The 25,464-nt window shown below is 38.4% G+C and overlaps 1 protein-coding gene across 11 annotated transcripts in view; it reads right to left on the bottom strand.

Annotated features, from left to right (window-relative positions):
* Window positions 1–25,464, bottom strand: part of adam22 (ADAM metallopeptidase domain 22) — a 256,501-nt gene that overhangs the window by 47,679 nt on the left and 183,358 nt on the right. For all 11 annotated transcript variants that reach the window (XM_033012998.1, XM_033013001.1, XM_033013004.1 and 8 more), the window contains 7 exons: window positions 23,014–23,094; window positions 21,936–21,986; window positions 19,606–19,669; window positions 18,112–18,217; window positions 16,219–16,338; window positions 13,078–13,246; window positions 3,543–3,642 (listed from right to left, as the gene is read on the bottom strand). In XM_033012998.1, the coding sequence (XP_032868889.1) occupies window positions 3,543–3,642; window positions 13,078–13,246; window positions 16,219–16,338; window positions 18,112–18,217; window positions 19,606–19,669; window positions 21,936–21,986; window positions 23,014–23,094 (691 nt within the window). The remainder of the gene's footprint in view (window positions 1–3,542; window positions 3,643–13,077; window positions 13,247–16,218; window positions 16,339–18,111; window positions 18,218–19,605; window positions 19,670–21,935; window positions 21,987–23,013; window positions 23,095–25,464) is intronic.

Below are 25,464 nucleotides of genomic sequence, written 5' to 3'. Positions count from 1 at the left end.
TGGAGAGAAGGCAGGTACGGGATACTGAGTTGGATGATCAGCCATGATCATATTGAATGGCGGTGCAGGCTCGAAGGGCCGAATGGCCTACTCCTGCACCTAATTTCTATGTTTCTATGTTTCTATCCAGGTCACACTGCAGCCTCATAGCATCCTCATCGCTGCTCACACTGCCACCCAGCTTTGTGTCATCCGCAAATATGGAGAAGTCAAATTTAATTTCCTTGTCTAAATCGTTAATATATATTGTAAATAACTGGGGTCTCAGCACCGAGCCTTGCGGCACCCCACTAGTCACTGCCTGCCATTCTGAAAAGGGCCCATTAATTCCTACTCTTTGCTATCCATGTCAATACCCTACCCCCAATACCACATGCTCTAATTTTGCACACTAATCTCTTGTGTGGGACCTTATCGAAGGCTTTTTGAATGTCCAGATACACCTCATTCACTGGCTCTTCCTTATCCATTCTACTTGTGACATCCTCAAAAAATTCCCGAAGATTAGTCAAGCATGAATTCCCCTTCATAAATCCATGCTGACTTTGACCTATCCTGTCACTGCTTTCCAAATGCGCTGCTATAACATCTTTAACAATCTTCCCCACTACTGATGTAAGGCTTAGTCTATTATTCCTTGTGTTCTCTCTCCCTCCTTTCTTAAAAAGTGGGGTTACATTGATTCCCTTCCAGTCCACAGGAACTGATCCAGAGTCGAGAGAACTTTGGAAAATGATCACCAGTGCATCCACAATTTCTAGGGCCATCTTCTTGCGTTCTCTGAGATGCAGACCATCAGGCCCTGGGGATGTATCTGTCTCCAGTCCCAACAGTTTACCAAACACCATTTCCTGACTAACATGGATTTCCTTCAGTTCCTCCCTCCCACTAGATCCTCGGTCCCTGAGTATTTCAGGGAGATTGTTTGCATCTTCCTTTGTTAAGACAGAACCAAAGTACTCGTTTAACTGTTCTGCCATTTCCTTGTTTCCCATTATAAATAACCTGTCCCTGATTATAAGGGACCTACATTTGTCTTCACTAATCTTTTCCTTTTTATATATCTAAAGAAGCTTTTAGAGTCTGTTTTTATATTCTCCGCAAGCTTTCTCTCATGCTCTCCCCCCCCCTTAATTAACCCCTTTGTCCTCCTTTGTTGAGTTCTAAATTCCTCCCAGTCCTCCAGTTTGCTGCCGCCTCTGGCCAATTTATATGCATTTTCCTTGGATTTAACCCTATCCTTGATTTCCCTCATTAGCCACGGTTGAGCCGCCTTCCCCGTTTTATATTTTCACCAGACAGGGATGAACAATTATTGGAGTTCATCCATGCGGTCTTTAAATCTTTGGAGATCGGAAAAATTAAAGATCTGAGCAATCAGATCAAATAATTCTTACATCCATTACATTGGTGAGAAATAAATGCTGCAAGCCTTGGGGTGATTAATTAGTGCTATAGTTGGTGATATGAACCTCAAGTACAGAAAGAGAACGAAAAGAAATGAGGCAAATAACAATGGAAATGGTGTCTTTTAATTTAGAATTTTACATTTAAAAATATTCCAACAAATAAAAATAATATTCACAAATAGCTGGAGTAACTCATCGGGACAGGCAACATCTCTGGAGAGAAGGGATGGGTGATGTTTCGGGTCGAGACCCTCCTTCTGACACATTCCTACTCTCCAAAGTGCTGCCTGAGTTACTCCAGCTTTTTGTGTCTATCTTCAGTTTAAACCAGCATCTGCAGATCCTTCCTACACTAAAAATATTATTCCATACTTGTTATAGTTGCTTTTCAGTGCCACGGAGGGTGTTTGACTGTATTCACCACTTACCATATCATTAAAGAGCACTTAGTGTGTAATGGGAAAAATTTAATATATCATGGCATTTTCGTTCAGAGTTAATGCACATATATTGAAAACTTATAACATTTCAAAGGGGAATCAGCCATTGAGAAGCCAGTATGAGAACAGAAACCTTTGGGCATCATTTTTTACTCTGAATCTATATCTACCTGAATTTGCTACAACATTTGTGCTGAAACAAAAGCTCACTATTACTTTAGCAATACTGCAAATTATGCCCTAACGTGCCTCAACATTCAAGTTAAATTCATTGCATTTTCTGGGGAGCGGTCGGAATTAGAGTTCCTAAACCTCCACACTAAATGCATGTACAGTAATTACATTTTACAATACCAATTAGATATGTGTGTTTGTAAGCTTTTCTACAAAGAGAAGTGGCCGCCATGTACAAAATATTCTCAAGCAAAATGCGAGAGATTGTTTTATTAAAGTGTCCTTTCTCATCCTGGATTATAACTGTTGATATTTTTTAAATGAGCTGTTTAATGAGTCATCTTCCTCCAGCAAAATGTAAATGCATTTCGATAGTTTCTGCTCTTCCAATTAGCAAAGTTATTATGTTAATAAAATAATTTCTTATCTGGCTAAACCAGCTAAGACCAGTTATTTTACTTACATCACTACAGCGGACAAAGCAGAATTAACTGCTATTTTATTGCCTCTTCCACAACTATGTCTGGCTTTCTCTTGACAAAACCTATCTCCCATTACCTTGACTATCTTTCTTTCCACATGTCTTTTGTTACAATTTGGTTGCTAGTTCTCAGAAGAAACAAACAACATTTTTATTATGTCAATTCCACTTCTAATTAATGATTTAGGTAAGGAACCTTACTGCATTGACGCACTCTTTTCAATTATTATGGCCAAAAATCAAGTTCTATCCTTGCTCTGGACTCAAACAAATTGTTTTGTCTTGACGACTTCCTAGCAACATATCAACTCCAAAATGAATCATGTTAAACCATGTTCAGCTCCATCTCTTTACCACGCCAATGGATTAGAATTCAGTTTTGACTGTCCAATTAAACCAGCACGGTCAAAGCCTGCAAATATACTTCTGCGATTGGCTTCACAATGGACAGATGCATTCATTAAATAGGCCACATGTTATTCCAGCACTGATTTCCATTAAATCAATGGAAAGAAAACTGTGAGATAAGTGTAACTGGTAACAAGTGCAAATACTGATGGAAAAGTTAAAAATAATGTCCACAAGCTGTTGAACTGAAAATGGCATCTGACTGGTTGGCTTACCAATGAAAAGCATTAAATTGTGCTAAGTTCGAGTGGAAGGAGTAGAATGAATCCAATTGAAAGTATCTTGTCAACATGCTTATCTAGCATTACTGAAGGGGAATGAACTTTTGGAATAGTTGCATTAGAGGAAATCCAGCATAAAGAGGGCATTAATGTAGTGCTAGCCAGTCAATAATAATGCAGAACGTAGTCAAAATCTAAAATGTTCTCCCAAATGACAGCTTTAGGTGTTATATCAGTTAGGTTGGGGTATCAAAGGTAAAAGCAGATACATGAAATACAGGTACAAATCTGTCACAATCTCAGGCTTGAATTACTGAATGGCCAAATGTTATTCCTATATCTGGTACAACTATCTATGAAATACTGACAGACATTCCAAAATGGATGCTATTACTTAATTTAGTCAAACCTGGTCCTGCTGCGCCTGTCAATGTCTTTGGTGTAAATATACTGCAGTCACTGTCATTCCAGGATGGGTCGCAGGCACACTTCACTTCATTACTGCAAATCTGCAATAAAATCATACAATTAATGTCTAGTTAATGAATCAATGTCTTGAGAAATGAATCAAAGCTGCAAGCAATATTCAACCGTATACTGCTGTGCTAGATTAAGATAAGCTTGGATCATTTTAACCATAAAATAACAAGATGTTCTTAAGCAGTGGAAAAAATAATTTCTAAATGGTTTGAAAAGTGGGCCATTAATATTTTGCACTCATTATTCTGAAATTAAAATTTTGAATTAAAGTGAATTAACAAATAAAATGTTTTTTAAACATGCTTCTTAAGCCAAGTATTCCAGTCACCTGCCATTCTTCATTAGAAGTGGAAATATATGAATGTAAAAGTACAAATATAAATGTTTTTTTAATTCATACATCGATGCTTACTTCTAATGCAGAATTGCAGGTGAATGGAATGATTTTCAACTCCTATTCTCAGTGTCAATAACTATCAGAAAGCTTTAGGACAGATTTGAGACAAAGCAGATGTAGCATTGTCAAATTTGCACCTGTGATTACACAAAATGAGATATTTTCCATAAAAGATTGGCTAAATCAATTTCATTTCAAACAACTGGCAAGAAGAATTTCAGCATTTCTGTTTGGGTTGGATTCAGAAAAGAACAAGCTGTCAACAAACATGGCCAATAACCAATGGCCATTTATTAGCCTCAAATTAAAACAAAATATAAAATGCTGGGAAATATATAATCAGGATAATCAGAAACTATAAACTGAAAATTACATTTTAGGTGTCTCCCTTTGGACTCTTTTTTATTCTTTGTTCTAAACTTATTGTTCTTTATGTATTTCCAGTATTTTGTGTCTGTATTTTGAATTTCTACCTTTTGTAATTTTCCAAATTATTTGTACACTTAGAGAACACTTGCTCAACTTTGACATTCTATTACTTAAAAAATTAAAATCAAAGAAAATAAACATAATTTCAAAGTTTACAACTAAATTATATTTCCCTATCAAGGCTGGCAAGTTATTTTTTTTTTGCAAATTATTGTATGATAAATGGTTAGAAAGCTTGATGATTTATAGGTTAAGCAAGATTACAATTATTCCTCAGAAATGGAAGAAAAGCAGGTAAATATAGTTAATTAAACATGCTTCATTGGAATTGCGGAATAACATATTCCTTTTGGAATTCTCTGCCACAGAAGGTAGTTGAGGCCAGTTCATTGGCTATATTTAAGAGGGAGTTAGATGTGGCCCTTGTGGCTAAAGGGATCAGGGGGTATGGAGAGAAGGCAGGGATGGGATACTAAGTTGGATGATCAGCCATGATCATATCGAATGGCGGTGCAGGCTCGAACGGCCGAATGTTTCTATGTTTTCCAAGCAAAAGCTGACTGTCCGAAAATGGAGATGTCTAAATAGTCTGGTAATGTTAGCTCCTCAGATGCTGCGCATAATTCAATAGTGCACTATTTTAAGTCATAGAGTATGGCATGCGGCATGGAGACCGTTCAGTCCAACTTCTACACCATGTCGACCAATATACCCCATCTACACTAGTCCCACCTCCCTGTGTTTGGCCTACATCCATCTAAACCTTTCCTATCCATGTATCTGTCCCAACGACTTTTAAATGTTATTATGGTACCTGCCTCAACTACCCTCTTCTGGCAGCTCATTCCATATATCCACCACCCTCTGTATGAAAAAGTTTCCCCCATAGGTTCCTGTTAAATCTTTCCCCTCTCATCTAAAATCTTGCTGAAGCAAACATCCAGGGAAAGCATATCAAGCTTTCACCCATGTCATTGCAAAGTTTCAAACAACCGCTCTCTGCCATTGAATTCCATTGGGTAACAAGTGTACTTCACTGGAATTAGTATAGAAAGTTATTTCTTGTTTGTACTGGCAGGTTCATTTTTGAAGAGACACTAACAAAAGTACTGGCTCAAATAGAGGATAGTATGTTGATACTGTATGAAACCGAGCTTCCACATCATTAACCTTGATCTATGTCACCTATTCCATTTATACCACACGATTTTGGAATGAATTAACTAAGTATTACATTAATGTATCCAAGTAAAGCATACATTGGCTTTGAATAGACTGTATTCAATAATTAATTCATTGCTAATCACCTCAGTTAACAGTAAACAGTGCATGTTAGGAATGAGAGCCTTGTCAAGCAGGCTATAAAGGGCAGTATTGTTATCCCCTTTTTAATTTCCTTATAAATCAATGTTACAGCCCAGTCATCAAGATTTAACAATTCACAATTTATGAGCTGCAAAGAATTCAGTCCAAGAAACAGAAATTGCAGCATCTATGAAAAAGGTCAGCACTGTGTCAATTGTGAGAACCCTCCGTTTTATTTTAAACTACCCGTGACCTTTCAGCTGAAGCTTTATGACATTCTCTTGGAAAAGTGGCTTTGCAGTGTCCCTTCAATTATGATGTAATTTAATGGAATGTAAAAGTCATCCATGAACCTATGAACAATCTCGTCAATGTAAAATATTTTCAATTACTGTATAAATCCAAAGTACTGTAAAATAATTTCTATTTCATCAGTTTTTAACAAGCATAAATCTAATTTCAATGCTCAGACTGTACCCAGTATAAACAAGTTATGCTGAATGTTTTCAATCCAGTTTTATTCTCCGTTTTCTTTGTTAGCTGAGTGATTTATGTAAATTCATCCATTAGCATGCTGTAGTACATTATTTAGCAATGAAAATGTGTGTTATTTTGCAGTCTTTGCCATTCCAAACAGGTTCTGGTATAATAGGCAGCAAAATGTCTGGTTATATTTCACGGTGAGAATAAATAGTGGTGATTATCTAATCATCAGAAGTCTGTTAGCATTTCAATCTAACCATTGGTGAGTAATGAGTTAAGCAAATCATGTTGATTAATGACGAATAAGATAATTACACTTACCAATTGGTGACAGCAAACTATGTAGATTTGGCTTACCAGTTAAATCAGAAATCACTTAATTAGATTTTGAAAATATGGAAGGATGTGCGAAGATGCACTGGCTGACTGAAATCATTCACACAATTTTCCTCATTTACAATTCTGAAATTGGAATGAACTTTAATTGCAAGCTCTTGTTGAAAGTTTTGTTTTTAAATGTAACCTGTGCTAGGTGATTCTGCTCCTCCTAATTTAACAAATTCACAGCAATCCTAGATTCTGTGAATTTGTGCTTCATTTTCAAGGCTTGCTTCACCTACGCAAAGTTTTAGTCCTTACGGACCTGCCACATATCACTTCTTTAAAATGCCATTTTTAATACTGAAAGATTCTAGCACTACAGCAATACATCCAACGCATTTTCTGTGTGAGTTGCTAAGATTTAATTGTTTGCAATCAATTGTGGACTCCAGAGGAAAACCAGGGCATTTGGCCCAACATGTGAACTGGCAAGGAGGAAAATCTGGGATGGTACATTGTATTTCAAGTGTAGTCTTAGCAAGTCTTACCTGCCAGCACCACCTCCTGCTCATTTCCCTTGCTGAGGGACTCTGTCTAAAACTCCTTACACTACGTACCCATTTTCATGGTTTGGAGTCACAAGAAGACCAAATGAGACAAGGTGGCAAATTTACTTAGGGTTTCTTAAATGATTAGAGATGTAGAGATGTTCAAGGCAAACAGATATTTTTGGCCACAAGTCACTAAAAGCTAAGATACGTGTGCAGCAGTTTGTTTAGAAATAGAAGCAAATAGTATAGAGTTGGCACAAGGAACTGCAGATGCTGGTTTACAAAATAAGAAAAAGTGCAGGCAGCGTCTATGGACAATTTGGAAAGGTGACGATTTGGGTTCTTCAGACTGATTGTAGTGGGGGGAGAAAAAAAGGTAAATGGTCTGTTAGCCATTATTGCAAGAGGGTTTGATAAAAGATAAAAGTGCCTCTTACCACAATACTACAAAAACTTGCTAAGACTACACTTGAATAACAGTGTGCCATTCTCGTCTTGTTATCTGAGAAAGGAGACATATACTTTCAGAGGAAGTTCCACAAGTAAAAATCACCAAACTCGTTCCTGAAAAGGCCATCTGTCATGGTAGGAGAAATTAAATAGGCAAGGCCTCTATTCTTTGGAGTTTAAAAGAAGAGGAGAGCACAGTGAATCATATAACATTGTTCAGTATGAGGAGGATATTTCATCTAGCCAAGGAATCCAGAATCAGTAGTCACGGCCTGAAAATAATAGCCAAAAATGAGGAGAAATTTCATCAAAGAATAACAAATCTTTGGAATTCTTCATCCCAGAGGGTTGTTGTGACTCAGTCATCACTCATCATGTTCATGCTACATTGAGAACAATAGATCTTTTGCATACTGGAAGAATTGGTGGGTATGGGAATTGGACAGGAAAATGGTGTTGAGATGGAAGATCAACCGAAATCTTGCTGAAAGGTGGAGAAGTGGTGGCTCAAATGGTGTACTCCAGTTCCTATTTCTAATGTTTATACTATCTTCTCTAAAGGATAAGGTTATGCGGACAACGATGAACCAGAAGTGTTTTTATAACTGTTCAGTAGTGCTTATTCTTACTGACATAAAACACATTGCACCTGCTCTCAACTGCCAAGGCAGTTCAACAAGGCTGCACTGCCTGCACTCATCACCTACACCGCACCCAATGCTCTCCCTGCAGCAGAATTTACTTTTGTACCCTTGCTGGTCCAAGTGTCCGAGAGACAGTGATGATTATTTTCCCTGCATTTGTCACTGCTGGTCTGATATACAGTATTCCAACCCCCATCTCTTTGCCTCCCAAAACCTGGACCTAGGTCTCAGCACACCCCTCCAAAACTGGATCCTTGATTTATTGAACCAAGGACCACAATTAGTATGGATTGGTGACAAAATATTGTCCATCATAATTCTCAATACCAGTGCCCTGCAAGGATGTGTTCTCAGCCCGACTGTATTCCCTGTACAATCACAACAGTGTGGCCAAATTCTGCTCTAACTCAATTTACAGGTTTGCAGATGATGTCACCAGGAGGACAAGGCAGAATATGGGAAGGAAATAGAGGGCTTAGTAACATGTTGTCGAGACTACACCTATTCCTCATTGTTGGCAAAATAATGGAGCAGCTCAGAAAGCGGTGGAGCAGAGGTCCCAGTCTGAATCAATGGTGTTGAACTGGAGATGATCCACAGGTTCACGTTTCTAGGTGTAAATCACCAGCAATTTGTTCTGGTTCACCACAATGATGCCATGCGGAAGAAAGCACAACAATGCTTCTATTTCCACAGAAGACCACAGAAATTCAGCATATTCTCAATGACTCTTACCAATGTCTACAGATGCACTGTAGAAAGCAACAGCATCCTAACTAGATGCATCACAGCTTGGTATAGCAATTGCTCTGCCCAAGACTTCAAGAGTTTGCAGAGATTTGTGAAGGCAGTCCAGCCATCACACAAATCACTCCATAGTCTCCCCTTCCCCCATTGACTCCATCTACACCTCATGCTGCCTTCGTAAAGCAGCCAATTTAATCAAGGACCACTCACATCCCCATACAATCTTCTCCCATTCATCAAAATATACAAAAGCATGTATCATGAGATTCTAGAACAGCTTCTTCCCCAATTTTATCACTCTTGAATAATAATAATAATGGATGGGATTTATATAGCGCCTTTCTAATACTCAAGGCGCTTTACATCGCATTATTCATTCACTCCTCAGTCACACTCGGTGGTGGTAAGCTACTTCTGTAGCCACAGCTGCCCTGGGGCAGACTGACGGAAGCGTGGCTGCCAATCTGCGCCTACGGCCCCTCCGACCACCACCAATCACTCACACACATTCACACACAGGCAAAGGTGGGTGAAGTGTCTTGCCCAAGGACACAACGACAGTATGCACTCCAAGCGGGATTCGAACCGGCTACCTTCCGGTTGCCAGCCGAACACTTAGCCCATTGTGCCATCTGTCGTCCCTAACATTGAACAGCCCTCATGTGCTATGAATGAATTCCCGATCCCCCCGATTTAAATAGTTGCAGCCTTTACACTTTATCTGAACTTTCTTTGCAGTTGTAACCTTCTGCCATCTGTTAATTTTCTCAATTACTCTACCTGATGCAGGCATGCATGGTATTATTTGCCCTTGTACCATACAAAACAATGATATTCTTGTCACGTGTACCAAGTCACAAAACAATGTTTTGCATTGTGACATGGTACATGTGACAATAATAAATCAATACCATTACTAAGGTACTATATTCTATGTACCTTAGAATTGATGTTAGCCAAGCTCCAGCATCTCTGCCCCAAATCACACCCAGTACTGTTCATCGATCACCCTATCTATTCTCTTCTTTTATACACCATTATCAGTTCACCCTTCAGTCTCCTGCACTCCAAGGAATAAAGTCCGAGACTGCCCACTCTCTCCGTATAGCTCAAGCCCTTCTGTCCTGGCAAAATCCTTGTACTCTTTCTGCACTCTTTAAAGCTTAATGGCATATTTCCTATTGCAGGTTTCCTAAATTGATCACAACCTTCCAAGTGTGGCCTCAACAATGTCTCATACAACAGCAACATAATGTTCCCACATCTGTACTCAATTCCCTGACAATTAACGGTCAGCATGCCAAAAGCCTTCTTCACCACCCTATCTACCTGTGGCGCCACTTTCAGGAAACTTTGTGGATATGGCAAAGAACTAATCTGAATTAAATCAAAATATTTTCAAGAGCATGGACAAAATCTAGCACTTGAAATATACATGTAAACAGATGCATTGGAAGTATCAAAGCATATGATATATTTGTAGCAGTCTGATCTGAAATATAATTTTTCTGTTAATATAACATTTTTTGATATAGCACGTTGCACAAATATAACGTAAGCCACTGAAAATACAATGCATCACACTTGCTCATGCGGTACACATGTATCCTTAGTTCCTTCAAACTCTGCTGCACGCTCTAGTACAATAAATCATCACCACTGAAAAGCAAGATAGTTTATAAATCTTTTCTCGTGCATACATTAATTAGTCATTCATGAGTTATTTACTATGAGTCACTGCATATAACATCCTACTTGTTGCTACATTATCTTTATAAATTCAGTGCAAGCAATAATTACAATTTGTTTTGCATTGTCGCAGATAAGCATATTCAAAGTAATCCTTTTGTTTCATAATCGAATCATCAATCAACAAAATGGGAAGCGCAATTATTTCTGAATATATTTTCCAGGATCAGCAAGTGAGCAAGGGTGCACACATGATTATCATTTCTCAATTAATGTATAATTGTACACTGTACTATGTACAAAGCATAAAAAAATTAAAAACATTTATTCTGTAGGTTCATTTTGGCATAGGACATTGTTTAAATGAACACATTAGGAGATTAAGGCAATGTCTGTAGTTTTAACACTGATAACACAATCATTCCTTCAATTAATTTCTTGTATATTCACAAAATAGAATCAAAATTACACATAGGAAATAAATAAACAAATGTATACAGACAGATAATATACCCAAACAAAAACAGGCATGAGATCAATTTAAAAAAAACAATGACAGTATCATATTCAGAGTTAAGCATTTGCTAAATTTAAACTTTATGGTTCCCTCCCTGCAGATTTTATGTGTTATTTTCCTGGACTACCAATGTTCGCATATCAAGACAGCAAGGAGTGTCATCAAACAGAGCCTTGAATGATCATCCTGTAACAAATCATGAATGAAGACATGGTGATCATGGATGCAATATACATACCATATTTGTATTGTAGATTGCCATTCAATTTTTAACAGTTGGACAAGTTAATGACAAGGAATTTGGAATTATTAGAAGGTATATTTTATTTAGAAGGAATTATATTAAATAAGCAGCTAACAATATAACAGTCCACCCTTTGAATAATCAAAACATGGCTGTTGTTTAATTCCAATGTGAAAATAACTGAGAGGAGATAGGATAAAAATCACATCAAAAGCAGCCAATCAGAAATTTGCATGTTATGCATCAACCGCAAATTACTTAATTTTAACAAAGTGGACATATTCATACATTTACTTATAAAAATTGATAAACTATAACTCTAAACATGCAAGTTGCAAATGCGCACACTTCAGAATATTAGTTAAGTTTTAAAATGTATAAAAAATTTAAATAACTTCCAAATACTTCATGAATTCTAGACCAGCTTTATTATTATTGTATGACTGGCTTTTAACATGGGTTAAAATATATATTTTTTAAATTAGTTAAAGTTCATGAGTTTTACTATTCCTCAATTTTCAATTTACCATTTTTAATTCCCTAGCCCATTTATTTTATTGTCTCAGTCTAATTTACCTGAAAATACACAAAACTATTCACCAAGAAAGTATGCATTTCCTATTTTGAGTATGTAGTATTTATGAATATTTTCATCATACCATTTACCTAGCACTTACCTACTTGAACATTGAGAAGACTGGATAAATTTTGAACTAGTGTTCACAGCAAAGTAAGTTACTCAATTTTCAGCACAGCCACTAACTATTAAATGATTGAAAAAGACACAAAATGTTGGAGTAATTTAGCGGGTCATCTCTGGAGAACATGGATAGGTGATGTTTCAGGTTGGGACTCTTCTTCAATCTGTTTATAGTAAGGGGGAGGGGACATGAAAGAGAGATGGGGATGGGACAAAGCCTGGGTGGATACAGGTAACGGGAGGGGGCAAATATTTGAATAAAGGTCAGTGATGAAAAGAAGTTAAGGGGATAAGGATAGAAGGGACATGAAATATTAAGCCAATGGAAGAAATATAGATGGCAGGGAATGGGAAGGGTGGGGGAAGAAAATGATGTGTATCCAGGTGGGGCTCAGGGAAGGGAGTGGGAAATAAAGGGGGGAGAACAGAAGGAACAGCACTTCATATTCTGCTTGGGTTACTTATAACCCAATTGTATGAACACTGAATTCTAACCTTCAAACAAACCTCCTACCATTCTTTATCCCTCTTTCTTCCCTGTGTCCCACCTGGATGTGCCCCCATTTCTTCATTCCTCCCCCTCCTCCCTCCTCCTCCCCCCCTTACTCCCCCCCCCCCCCCCCCCCTCCCTGCACAATGCCCCCTTCCACCTATATTCCAACCTCAGGCTTCTCATTTCAAGCCTCTTCTATCTTTATCTCACATTTTGTCTTTTCATCTCTGTCCTTCGTCCAACCATCTTTCAATCAAAACCCCCCGTACCTGTATCCACCTTGCCAGGCTTTATCCCGTCCCCATCTCTTCCAACTTTCTCCCCCCTTAATATAATCAGTCTGAGGAAAGGTCCCGATCTGAAATGTCGCCTATCCATGTTCTCCTCTCCTCAGATGTTGCTTGACCTGCTGAGTTACTTTGTGCCTTTTTTTGGTAAACCAACATCTCCAGTTGCTTGGTTTTACATTGAATTGAATTATTTTATTGACCTACCCCATGTCCTGAACATCTTTTTGCACCACTAGTGCCGGGGCAGGTACTAAAATTAAATGCTTTGACAGGCAGACACTTGCGAGTGGCACACATTCTGTCCTGTCCACATGGAGTTCCATCTTGCACATATCCCAGATCCGTTTCTTCATCTAATATGACATGGGCACCACTGGAAAGATAAGAGACCAAAGTAGAAAACATTAAGAGATTGACACTTCTGAAACTATTTTTGACAGTTTTGAAGAGGGTCAAGAATGTTAAGAGTGTTTAATTGTCATATGTACCAACATGGAACAATGAAATTCTTACTTGTAGCAACGTAATATAGATAACAGAAAACAATTACAGCACGGAAACAGGCCATCTCGGCCCTACAAGTCCGTGCCGAACAACTTTTTTCCCTTAGTCCCACCTGCCTGCACTCATACCATAACCCTCCATTCCCTTCTCATCCATATGCCTATCCAATTTATTTTTAAATGATACCAACGAACCTGCCTCCACCACTTCCACTGGAAGCTCATTCCACACCGCTACCACTCTCTGAGTAAAGAAGTTCCCCCTCATGTTACCCCTAAACTTCTATCCCTTAATTCTGAAGTCAACGTAACAGACATGTAAACACAATCTACATAGTAAACATGTAATATACAAAAATAATTCAATAAGTCAATAACCCCAACATTTTTGAATTATAAAATACATAATTCCAACAAATGTAACACAAAAAAAATGCAGAGCAATTTCAACCAAGGAGTAAAACAATGCCCCTTTTTGGTAGCCCTAAATTTGCCATAACTATCCGTGATGCATTCTACTGGACTTCCAAAATTCATTTAATTGAAGTTCAGTGCACTCAACAGATGTTCAAAGTTCTTGACTTAAATAACGTTTGTTCCACCTCCAATACAATTGATGCTTCCAAGTTTATGAAGGGAATGATTAATTGATCGTTTCAAATGTCAAGAAACAATTAAACAAGGCAAACATTTTTCATTGAAGTATAATAGAATTGTTTGCGCAATGAGTTACCGGAGAATCCAACTGAAGTGAGCAGAGCATATGGGCATTAAACACAATATTTCTCTGCAAAAAAAAAGTAATTAAAGAATATAGTGATTTTTTTTTAATGATAGCTATGAAGCTAATAGGATCCTCTTTCCAATTCTCAAATCTTCAAAAACCTTTGGATGTATTAATTATTTTTGGAGCATATAACACAGGAGCAGGCTCTTTGCACCTGAATGATGGCACTGACTATCATGCCAAGTTAAACTAATTTCCTTCACTTGCATGGCACCGTAACCTTTCATTCACTACATATACATGTCCTTATCAAAAAGCCTCTTCATTGTCTCTATCTTGTTTGTCTCCACCACCACCCCTGGCAGTGCTAAAAATGTACTCTCTGGACTTTGCAGTTTATAAAATTGAAAGGAGTTAAGTTTCAGTGAAAAAGAGTTCATCAACAAATATTAAAATTTATTGACAACCATAACAAAATCAAATAATTGAGCTGTAATAGAAATTAAATGATTCTATAGATATTTAATTAACCTAATATCATGATACCAATTGCTTTGCCCAATCAAAGTTGACAATGGATTCAAATGAAGCAATTAAATAAATAAATCATAAGTAATAGCCTGATTTAACTAGAAAGTTATTCGTAGCCGCTATTACTCATCTTTACTGATGGCTTAAATTAATTTAAGGAAGGAATTTCATGTGCTTTTGGTGGGTCAGAACATTTGTTGTAAATAAACTGTGACTGCTGTAAGCATTGATCAGACTGCAGCAGAGACACCTAGTTAAAAGGGAGGTTGTGGGGAAGAAGAGGACTGATCATTGGCAGTGCTACGGTGGAGTTTGGTGGGTCATTAAGGAACAGATACAAGAATTGGGTCATTCCTTGAGAGTTTTTGGAACCCTCAGTGAAGATCTTCACCTCAATATGAAGCAGACTTGAAGCTCTCATCTCTGCTTCGTTGCAATACAAACACACAGCAGATACAAAATAAATGAAATAATCACAAGGGGAAAAGAAAAGAAGCAAAAATGAAATCTGACCCAACGCATCTTGCAAATACATCCTAGAAAATCACTTATGGATATCTAGGTCAGTCAATTTACTTAATTTAAGGTGCTCTGGATGTCCCAAGGAACACAGGAGGAGGTGACCCAGCACACAGAGTCTTTAGACTTTAGAGATACAGCGAGGAAACAGGCCCTTTGGCCCATCGAGTCCACACTGACCAGCGATCACCGGCTCTATCCTACACACCATGCACAATTTATAATCTATGGAAGCCAATTACCCTGCAAACCTGTATGTCTTTGGAGTGTGGGAGGAAACCGGAGCACCCAGAGAAAACCCACACTGTCACATGGAGAAGGTACAAAGTCTGTACAGACAGCATCTGTAGACAGTATCGAACCCAGGTTTCTGACAGCAACTAAACTGCTGCGCCACCGTGTTACCATTTGGAAATAGTGGGAAGCGAATAATGGCATGTTGGTGGGTCAACATATCCAGGTCAATGTGTCCGTAGAGCAGCTACGCTACAGGCTCTGCACTGGATCAAGCACAACTCACAACAGCTCCGATCGATGGTAGATGGCACCTACATCGTCAGCAGACCAAGATCATTCCTGCAACTCTGACCCAGTGCCGTTGCCAGGGCAACAGGCTTTTAAGGCCGTGTTAAGACTTGACATTTGTAGGTACTTTGAAACTTTAAGTACACAAGATGCGCAAAAAAAAATACTCGTGTGTACTGCATCAATGTAATCTACTATCCTTATACACTTGTACTGAGGTATGATTGTATTTACGTATAATAAGAATTTTACTGTACCTCGGTACATGTGACAATAAAGTAACATTGAACCATTGAACTCTATACCTAGAAAACAGTTTTTCAACATCTACCCTATCAAACCTTCTCATAGTTTTACAGGTTCAATGGGATCACCTAAACTCCAGTGAGTACAGGCTCAGTCTTCACAGTTCCTTTTCATAGGCCAATCACAACTGCTATCATGTAAAGTGACTTGGTTATTACTAATTATCAGTCACAAAGATGAAACTTCTCCATTTGCTTAATTTGTAGTTTGTGCATCAGAGGCATAATAAATTACCTGCAGTTGATGTGCCTGTGTTTCTGTAAGAGTGAAGTCATTGTCACGTCACCCCACAGTTCCCCTACTCTTGGCACATTGGACGTATCAGCACACAGTAGATAACCGCAAAGCACATCTCTGGTAAAATAAGAAGCAAACTTGAGCACGATGCAAGATACATTTTTCATATCCAATTGCTCAAACAACCAATCTGATCATTGCATTTTTCATATTTATTTATCTGTGTTCTATTTATGGGTCGACATTTTATTTTCCTTCGAGTTGGAGAACTATATTGCATGGAAACAGGCCCTTTGACCCACCTTGTCCATGTCAACCAGGTTAACATATTGGGTTATAGAGCACATAACAATGAATTTACTTTGAACGCAATGTAATTAGAATTTGAATTAAATCACATTAAAATTCTCAATCTACTAAATTAGTTAAAATACTAAAATAAATTAGTTAAATTATGAAGGGAACATTTTTAATATAATTTTTGTACAAATACTTTGCAAACTTTCTATTTGTTTGATTTATACACCACCAAACATTTAATTTGTGCTGTATCTAACAGCATCGGTCATGGACGTTTTTCCACAGATACGTCAGTAATAAAGTCAAAGTGTGAAATATTCCAGGGCAGGGAATTTAAATTTGAGAAATATTGATTGGACACCTCACTCATTCCTCATGTGGAATCTTACTGTAACAAAATATTGATATTGATAAAATGTTGATAAAATAGCATCTCTGGAGAACAGGAATAGGTGACATTTTGGGTTGGAACGCCTCTTCAGTCTGAAAGATAGAGAAGGCCAGGCCAAAACATGGCCGGCAACAGATGACTTCAGGAAGGGAGGTCCACAATGACCCATTGTTGGTTGGAGAAGATGTGCTAATGGCAGGGATACAAAGATGCGATCAGTTGACCTAGTAGGACAACTAGGGTGGGGGTGGGGGAGGGAGAAAGTGGGGGGGGGGGGGGGGGGGGGGGGGGTGAGACTGCAGGAGCTATTTGAAATTAGAGAAATAGATAACAGTCTTGAATACATTTTAGCATTTTTTCCTGTTCTGTATTGATGTGGCCCATTGGGTAGCTTATTCACCACAATCAGCAAATTGTGGTTGCAAGATCCACTTCAGTGACTTGAGTACAAGCCTAGACTGGAATTTTGGGACAATACTCTCAGAGAATATTCTTTCAATGAAAGATAAAGTGAAGCGCCATGTGCCCTATGAGGTGGGTGTAAAAATCACATGGCACTATTTTAAAGAAGAATAGGAGAATTCTTCACCGTGCAGAATATATTAATGCATCAAACAGCTTTTCTTAGCACAGCTCTTTAGACCAAAGGATAAATCTAATTGTCATTATGCAACCATGTTGTTTTTAAATGAACTTTTTGGTCCAATATTCAACTTTTTATCTTAAGGTATCCAGAAATTCAACGTTGTGAATCGTGGTTCACGCAACTTTACCGCTGCACCACTGTGCTGTCCATGAACTTATCTTGGGAATATATTGCAAAATCTTTGAGAATATAACAAAGACAGATAACGAGGAAATACTCAGCAGTTCAGGTAGCACACTTGGGGAGAGAAAGAATTATCATTCAGATTGATGAACCTTTAATCTTTCTGTTTGTATTTCATATTTTAAGCATCCACAGTATTTTTCATTTGGATAATTTGAATAAATGTTAAAATGTAATTAAAACTCAAAATTGCTGCCTTTACTTCAGTATACATGTTTAATTAACAAACATCAACATAATTTATCTGATTTTGGTCTTGTCGATTGGCTTTGTTCAATGGCTTAAGGAGTGATAATCAGCTAACAGTCCATTATATAAATGTCTATTATATCACATGAAAAATTTTTTTATTAATTGAATATCTGTTTACTGTTTATTGCATTGAATCCAAGTGCCTTTGTCTTTGCCACAGTTTCCTTTTTCAGTCCCTTCAATGTTAAGTTTCTCGTAACATAATTGGTCTGCAGCTCTTGCTTCTAAAAAACAAATGTATTTCTGTTATTTGCTGACAAATGTACTACAAATGATGAATAAAAACTGCCATTTTTTTTTAGTGGATGTCAGAGAAGGACAACTGTTTGTAAAATGTCCTAAGTTAGACAAAAATGCTGGAGTAACTCAGCGGGATACGTGGCATCTCTGGAGAGAAGGAATGGGTGATGTTTCATGTCAAGACCCTTCCCCTCAGCCATCAGGCTATTAAACCTGGCTCGGACAAAACTCTGATTATTAGCAACCACTTTCTGTTATTTGCACTACCAGTTTATTTATTCATGTGTGTATATATTTATATCATGGTATATGGACACATTTATCTGTTTTGTAGTAAATGCCTACTATTTTCTGTGTGCTTAAGCAAAGCAAGAATTTCATTGTCCTATACAGGGACACATGACAATAAACTCACTTGAACTTGAACTTGAACAATGACCTATTCATTGAGCAACTGTAACAGATCTATGCTAAATTATCACAAATTTGTGAAGGGATTCAGGAATACTAAAGAAACAGTGATTGTTGAATTAGTAACGGAATCTGAGGTTGTGTATACACCAGCCCTGAAAATCTGCTGAAATTGCAATCTAAACATGGCCTTCCACCAATAATTGATTAAGGTTATTTGGGGACAGCATTCATTGCCCTATATTGCCGGCTGTTACAAAGGTGGGAACTCCTTGAATCAGCACCTCTGTTGTTAGGGGATTTAACAAGATCTGCACATGAGCAGTGTTGACCTCTGCAGACCAGTCTGACCTCTTCTGATGTTCGAGATACCACACAAGATTATAAACCACAATCCTTGCTTGGTCAAACAGAGGGAAAAATTCAACTGTTGTATTCTAATTTCTCTATTGCTTGCAGGGGATGCAGGGAAATTGAGAACTCTCCTTTATGGCCACTCTATTTTTTTAAATAACAAGGAACTCCAGTTGTACAGGGTCTTGGTGAGACCACACCTGGAGTATTGCGTACAGTTTTGGTCTCCTAATCTGAGGAAGGACATTCTTGCCATAGAGGGAGTACAGAGAAGGTTCACCAGACTGATTCCTGGGATGTCAGGACTTTCATATGAAGAAAGACTGGATAGACTCGGCTTGTACTCGCTAGAATTTAGAAGATTGAGGGGGGATCTTATAGAAACTTACAAAATTCTTAAGGGGTTGGGCAGGCTAGATGCAGGAAGATTGTTCCCGCTGTTGGGAGCAGGATTGGGGCTCAGAATAAGTGCCGTAGGTGCATTTTTTAAATCAAAAAAATTATTCCCATGCAATAATTCAGCCAAAGCTGCAATTTAACTATAATATGGGTTGAGGAATGAATCAAAATATATTTAAATTTCATACAATTTATACATTCAACTTACTTTCTCCCCAGACATATTTGCACTGTCGCTCCCTAGTTTTACATCTCCCTCCATAACAACGTCCCTGTAAGAAAGTACAAAAAAGGTTACAGAGCAATCCACCTCACCATAGGAAATCTCAAACTCTGCTAATTATCTGCTGTAAAGGAAGTAAGTGTCAGAAATTCTCATCAGGTAAAGCAGCATCTCAGAAAATCACAGAAATGTTATGATGCAGAGGGCCCATCCAGCTTGTGCCAGTTAAAAAGTCTAATGTCACCTTCCAGTACAGGGTCCATGGCCCTCTCAGCTCTTCGCATGAAGATTCATCTGCCTCCATCATCTTTCAGGTACTAGGTTCTAGACCTCTACATCTACCTCTGTCTGACATATTGCTCAACTCCCCTCTAATCCTAAAAAATATTTTAAATCTATGCACCCTCCTCACCCTGCTCCGAACAACATGCAAACGTGTTGACCTCTCAGCTAATAGAAACACACTTTTCTTATGTATAAGAAAGAACTGCAGATGCTGGTTTAAATCAAAACCATTTGGAAACAAAATGCTGGAGTAACTCAGCGGGTGAGGCAGCATCTCTGGAGAGAAGGAATGGGCAATGTTTTGGGTCGAGACCCTTCTTCATGACTGATATCAAGGGAGGGGACCGACAAAGATAGAATGTAGTCGGAGACAGTAAGACTAGTGGGAGAACTGGGAAGGGGGAGGGGATTGCGAGAGAAAGCAAGGGCTATCTGAAGTTAGAGAAGCCAATGTTCATACCGCTGGGGTGTAAACTACCCAAGCAAAATAGGAGGTGCTGTTCCTCCAATTTGCGCTGGGCCTCACTCTGACAATGGAGAAGGCCCAGGACAGAAAGGTCAAAGGGAGAAAGGACAAAGGTCCCACCCCCTCCCCTGACATCAGTCTGAAGAAGGGACTCGACCCGAAACGTCGCCCATTCGTCGCTCCAGAGATGCTGCCTCACCCGCTGAGTTACTCCAGCATTTTGTGCCTGTCCTTCTTATGTACTAAACAAAGGGACTCGTTGGGTCCCAGTCACCATGGGGGGTGTGAGGTGGGGTGGGGGGGTGGGGTGGGGTGGGAGGGGAAGTGTGTATGTGGGAACGGTTAGTAAGTGGAGAAAAATCGTAGCACTATCGCATTGCGCTATTGTGCAAATAGAATGACCGCCAAACCGGAAGATAACAAGATCAGAGTTTTACTTATGTATAGATGTTCCCTAGGCATCTCATAATTATAAAAACACATTAAGTCTCTCTTTTTAATTCACTTCTATTCCAAAAAATCTGTCCGAGCATATTCAATCTTTTCACATTATGATAGTTTTCCAGTCATTGCAACATCCTCATAAATCTCCTCTGCACCCATCCCGAAGTAATCAATTCCTTCTTTTGATGAAGTGACTACTTGTGGAGATAAAAGTCCAGCAAATTCCAGAATTTGTCTCGTAAATGCCAGAAGCTGCCAATGATACCAGCAGCATTTACCTGTTTCAACGCTAGCAAGATCAGCTCTTCAGCACATTTATTGTCAAGCTTAGAAGTCCTAGACTAACTCACAAACAGTGGCAACACACCCATCAAGATGCTCCACTGTTGACTTTCCAATGGATCTTGCCAAGCTCCTCCAGAATTGATGCTGGAGAAGTGGCTGACAGTCCCTGTACCACATGGATCAGGATCTGCAACCCCCATTAATTTCAATACGAATTGTAGGTCTCTAGAGAATAGAGCAAATGGAAATGTCTATATTTCGGGTTAGCTTTTTTTCTCAAAATAAAAGTAGGCTTCACCATTTTAACAGCCAGGAAATCTGGGAGTGGGTCAAAACCGACTGTCAAAACTTTAAGAAAGTTTTGGAAGATGGGCTTCTACATTGCGTTGATAACTGCATCATGTCACCACTGCAGACTTTCCATCAGGTACACTTGGGCATGATGTGATAATCGGTGGTGGAGGGTAGCACAGAGGATCCTACCTGAAGAGCTCTGACTGGAACTTGCTTGAAGAGCTGTGAAGGACCTTGTACTGGAAGGTATGATTAGATGAGGGCAGAGACAAAATGCAGGAGTAGCTCAACGGGTCAGACAGCATCTCCATCTTCAGTGTAAACTGGCATCTGCAGTTCCTTCCTACACTTTAGTTGAAGGCTAATTTTCCTTGCCAGCAAAACCTGGTCCAAAATTTCCCAGTCAATGATCTTTTACTGACTAAAATGTTACACAATTTTTATTTCTCCCAGATGCTGCCTGACCTGCGGAGCATTTCTGACATCTTCTATTTTTATTTCCAATCTTCAACATCAACAGAATTTTGCTTTTGTCACTTACCTGATCATTGTCACAGATGTAGCCATCTAGTTTATGTACGTTTGATGGACACTAAAAAAAATAAAGTTATTAGTGTAATCAGAAATTATATGTTTTTGTATTCTATACAGAATAATCAATAGTTTTATATATAACATTATTTAACGTGTGATCTGTTTGCCTACACGACAAACATGTTGAATCCATTGAATGAATTTATATTCACAATCTTATTTGATTTCCCATGGCAAAGCTGAATAATGGGAAAATAAATCAGACAGGAGGTCATAAGGAATAGGAGTAGAATTAGGCCATTCGACTCATCAAGTCTACTCCGCCATTCAATCATGACTGATCTATCTATCCCTCCTAACCCCATTCTCCTGCCTTGTCCCCATAACCTCTAACACCAGCACTGATAAATAATCTATCTATCTCTGTCTATCTCTCTCTGAGGTGTTCCTGGGAGAGTGATAGGGTCAGTATCCAGGAGTGGAGGCTATTGTACATAGTCTGAGCAGACTAGAACCTAGCATGGGATAACAGTACTTTGGCAACGTTGGTTCAGGTCAGGTTCCTTGCAGGATGTTTTATTTGCATCTAAAAGAGATGTTTAACGTCGGGCACTAATTATGTGGGAAAGCATCAACATATTTTCAATGAATACTACTTTAATCCATTTTAAAACTGATGGGAGTAGAAAATCAAAGATGGCTCCACTGTCCAATACAATGGAAATCTCACAGTTTTACACCAATGGCATAGATCAACATGGACCAATCCATGGCATCACATTGACTATTTAGTATAAATAATTTTGGGTTTAGGGCAAATTAAATTCTTGTCCTGACTTGACTAATTTTTGGTGTAACATGTTTTTTTGGGATTAGATACCTGCGACAAAGGACTTAACTGTGAGTGAAAAAAATTGATGTTAGAATACAATCACTCGCAATTTTTAATAACATTTCTCCGTTTATTACCTTATGGGATACTAGCAATCAAACAACTTTCAAATAATTAAATTGTACAAAAGTGTTTAAACAATCTAATTTATTTTTAACTATGAAATTTCACTAAATAAGTGTAAAGAAATCACCTCACTAGAATTTCCAGTGCAAGTCTCAGGAATGTCACAATCATTTACTGCTTCACGACACACAAATCCATTTCTTTCAAACTGCAAAAGTATAAACAAATGTCAATATTTGAATTTTGATTGGATCAAGATCATTTTGCTGAGTGCTGACAATTTCAATGTGGTCCTGGCATTTTCTAGGAAACAGAAGATTTACCCAAATTAGTATCTAAATTAGACCTTTTTCAGTTATTATCATACCTTCTGGAATCAGCTTGGATGTTCAGACACTTTGGCTCAGCTACATTGTGTTAATACACTTTGTGTATTTTTTTAATAACCAGATATAAATGAAAATATCTTCACACTAGGGGCATTCAATGCATTGCTTTGAAGTAGAAACTTGAAGATTTAAAAGCAATAAGGCTGAGAAATACTCACACATTCCACTGAAAATGGGCTACTTCCACCATGGAATTGGATCGTGAAGCATTTTGGACTGAACTGAGGCACCACTAACTTGTCAGTTATGCATGCAACAATATAATTCTCCATACAAATGCTTCTTGATACCACTGTCCAAAAAATTAGGTCATATTCTTCTGAGGAGTTTCTGTCATTGGGGACTCAGAAAAAATATTTTTTTAATTAGTCAGCATCTTGAGCACTTCTGTGCCCAGCATTGTAACCCCTTGCAGGTACTTTGTGTTACCTTTGGCCACAAACCACCACCCTGACCCCCAGTACTAATCCCATCCCCACCCACTGGTTTCAATCCCAACTCATCCATGCAGCTTGGTGCACCACTCCGTCTAATAGGCCCATGTGTAGGATCAATTTACATAACATTTTGACACCAATTTGATTATTTGCCACCTCATCAATTTTCTCCTCTCCTGTTGCAGAGATCTTTACTGATTTATCCATTTCAATGTTGTCAAGCTGGAAAGGGTGCAGAGAAGATTTACGAGGATGTTGCCAGGACTCGAGGGCCTGAGCTATGGAGAGAAGTTGAGCAAGATAGGACTCTAGTCCAAGGAGCGCTGGAGGATGAGGGATGATCTTATAGAGGTGTATAAAATCATGAGAGGAATAAATCGGGTAGATACAAAAAGTCCTTTGCTCAGAGTAGGGGAATCAATAACCAGAGGACATAGTTTGAAGGTGAGTGGGGAAAGATTTAATAAGAATCTGTGAGGTAACTTATTCACACTGAGGGTAGTGGGTGTATGAACGAGCTGCCAGAGAAGGTAGTTGAGGCAGATATTATCACAACATTTAAGAAACATTTAGCCGGTACATGGATAGGACAGGTTTAGAGGAACACAGGCTGGTGGGACTTATGTAGATGTGACATGATGGTTGGTGCGGGCAAGTTAAGCTGAAGGGCCTGTTTCCATGCTATATCACTCTAAGATTCTATCTGATCATTTACAAATATTGATCAATGGCTCATTCTGTGGCAAACAGCTCTTGTCCTATTTACACCCTTAACAGTGATCAGGCACAAATAAATGTCACTGGTTAATCCATTGTCTGATAGGCACTGAGGGTAGTTTTGTTGAATCTCACTATTATCTCAGTTTAGACAGAATATTTCAGCACAGATCAGGAATCCAGCCCTGGTTCTTTTCTCTGAAAATATGATAATTTATTCAGCGGGAGTGTCTGGAATTTAGCAATAATATGCAGTTCAGCATGAATTAGTTTTTTTTAAATAATCTCAATGGAAATGATTGATAAAAAGTACATTTTAACCAAATCCGGCTACATTGAATGATTACTAAATGAATAGATTGAGATTGTTTCAATACAAACAGCAATGAACCACAGCAAATAATGAGGCTCTCTCTGCACAGTTTATGACAGATTGAGAAAACAAACTTTAGCAGCAAACAAGCATGTTTGCTATTTGTTAAATAAGCCACCTTGTTGCAGTTAGAAGGTAGACACAGAATGCTGGAGTAATTCAGCGGGACAGGCAGCATCTCTGGAGAGAAGGAATATGTGACATTTCGGGTCGAGACCCTCTTCAGACTGTTGCAGTTAGATCTCCTTTCAAATAATATGTATGTATGTTTATGCATATTCACTTTTAAAAGGTAAAAGGAAGCGCAATAAGAGATCCACTTAGGATCTGAAGGAGATGCACCTGAACACTTAAGAAAGGATTTTTTTAAACTGCATTTCAGCATGCTATCCTACATCAAAATATTGTTTTGATAAGCTAAGTAGAAAAGTGATTAAGGCACAGAGATGAGCTCACTTTTTTATGCCCTTAAGCTTCATAAGTAGGAGGATTTTTGTGCCAACTCTAATGTCTATTCCAATAAACATAAATTAACTAATTGTTCTCAGTCCATATGAATTAAATTGTCCTGAAGAGCCCTGTCTGAAACCTGTCTGCCATGCCCTGTCTGAAATGTATTTGTATTCATGAAATTAGTTTCATTTATCTTAACCTCAAAATTA

Source organism: Amblyraja radiata, chromosome 2 (genome assembly GCF_010909765.2).
Source record: "Amblyraja radiata isolate CabotCenter1 chromosome 2, sAmbRad1.1.pri, whole genome shotgun sequence".
Lineage (NCBI taxonomy): Eukaryota > Metazoa > Chordata > Chondrichthyes > Rajiformes > Rajidae > Amblyraja > Amblyraja radiata.
The sequence above is the reverse complement of the archived record's forward strand: the minus strand, read 5'-3'. Positions and strand labels throughout refer to the sequence as shown.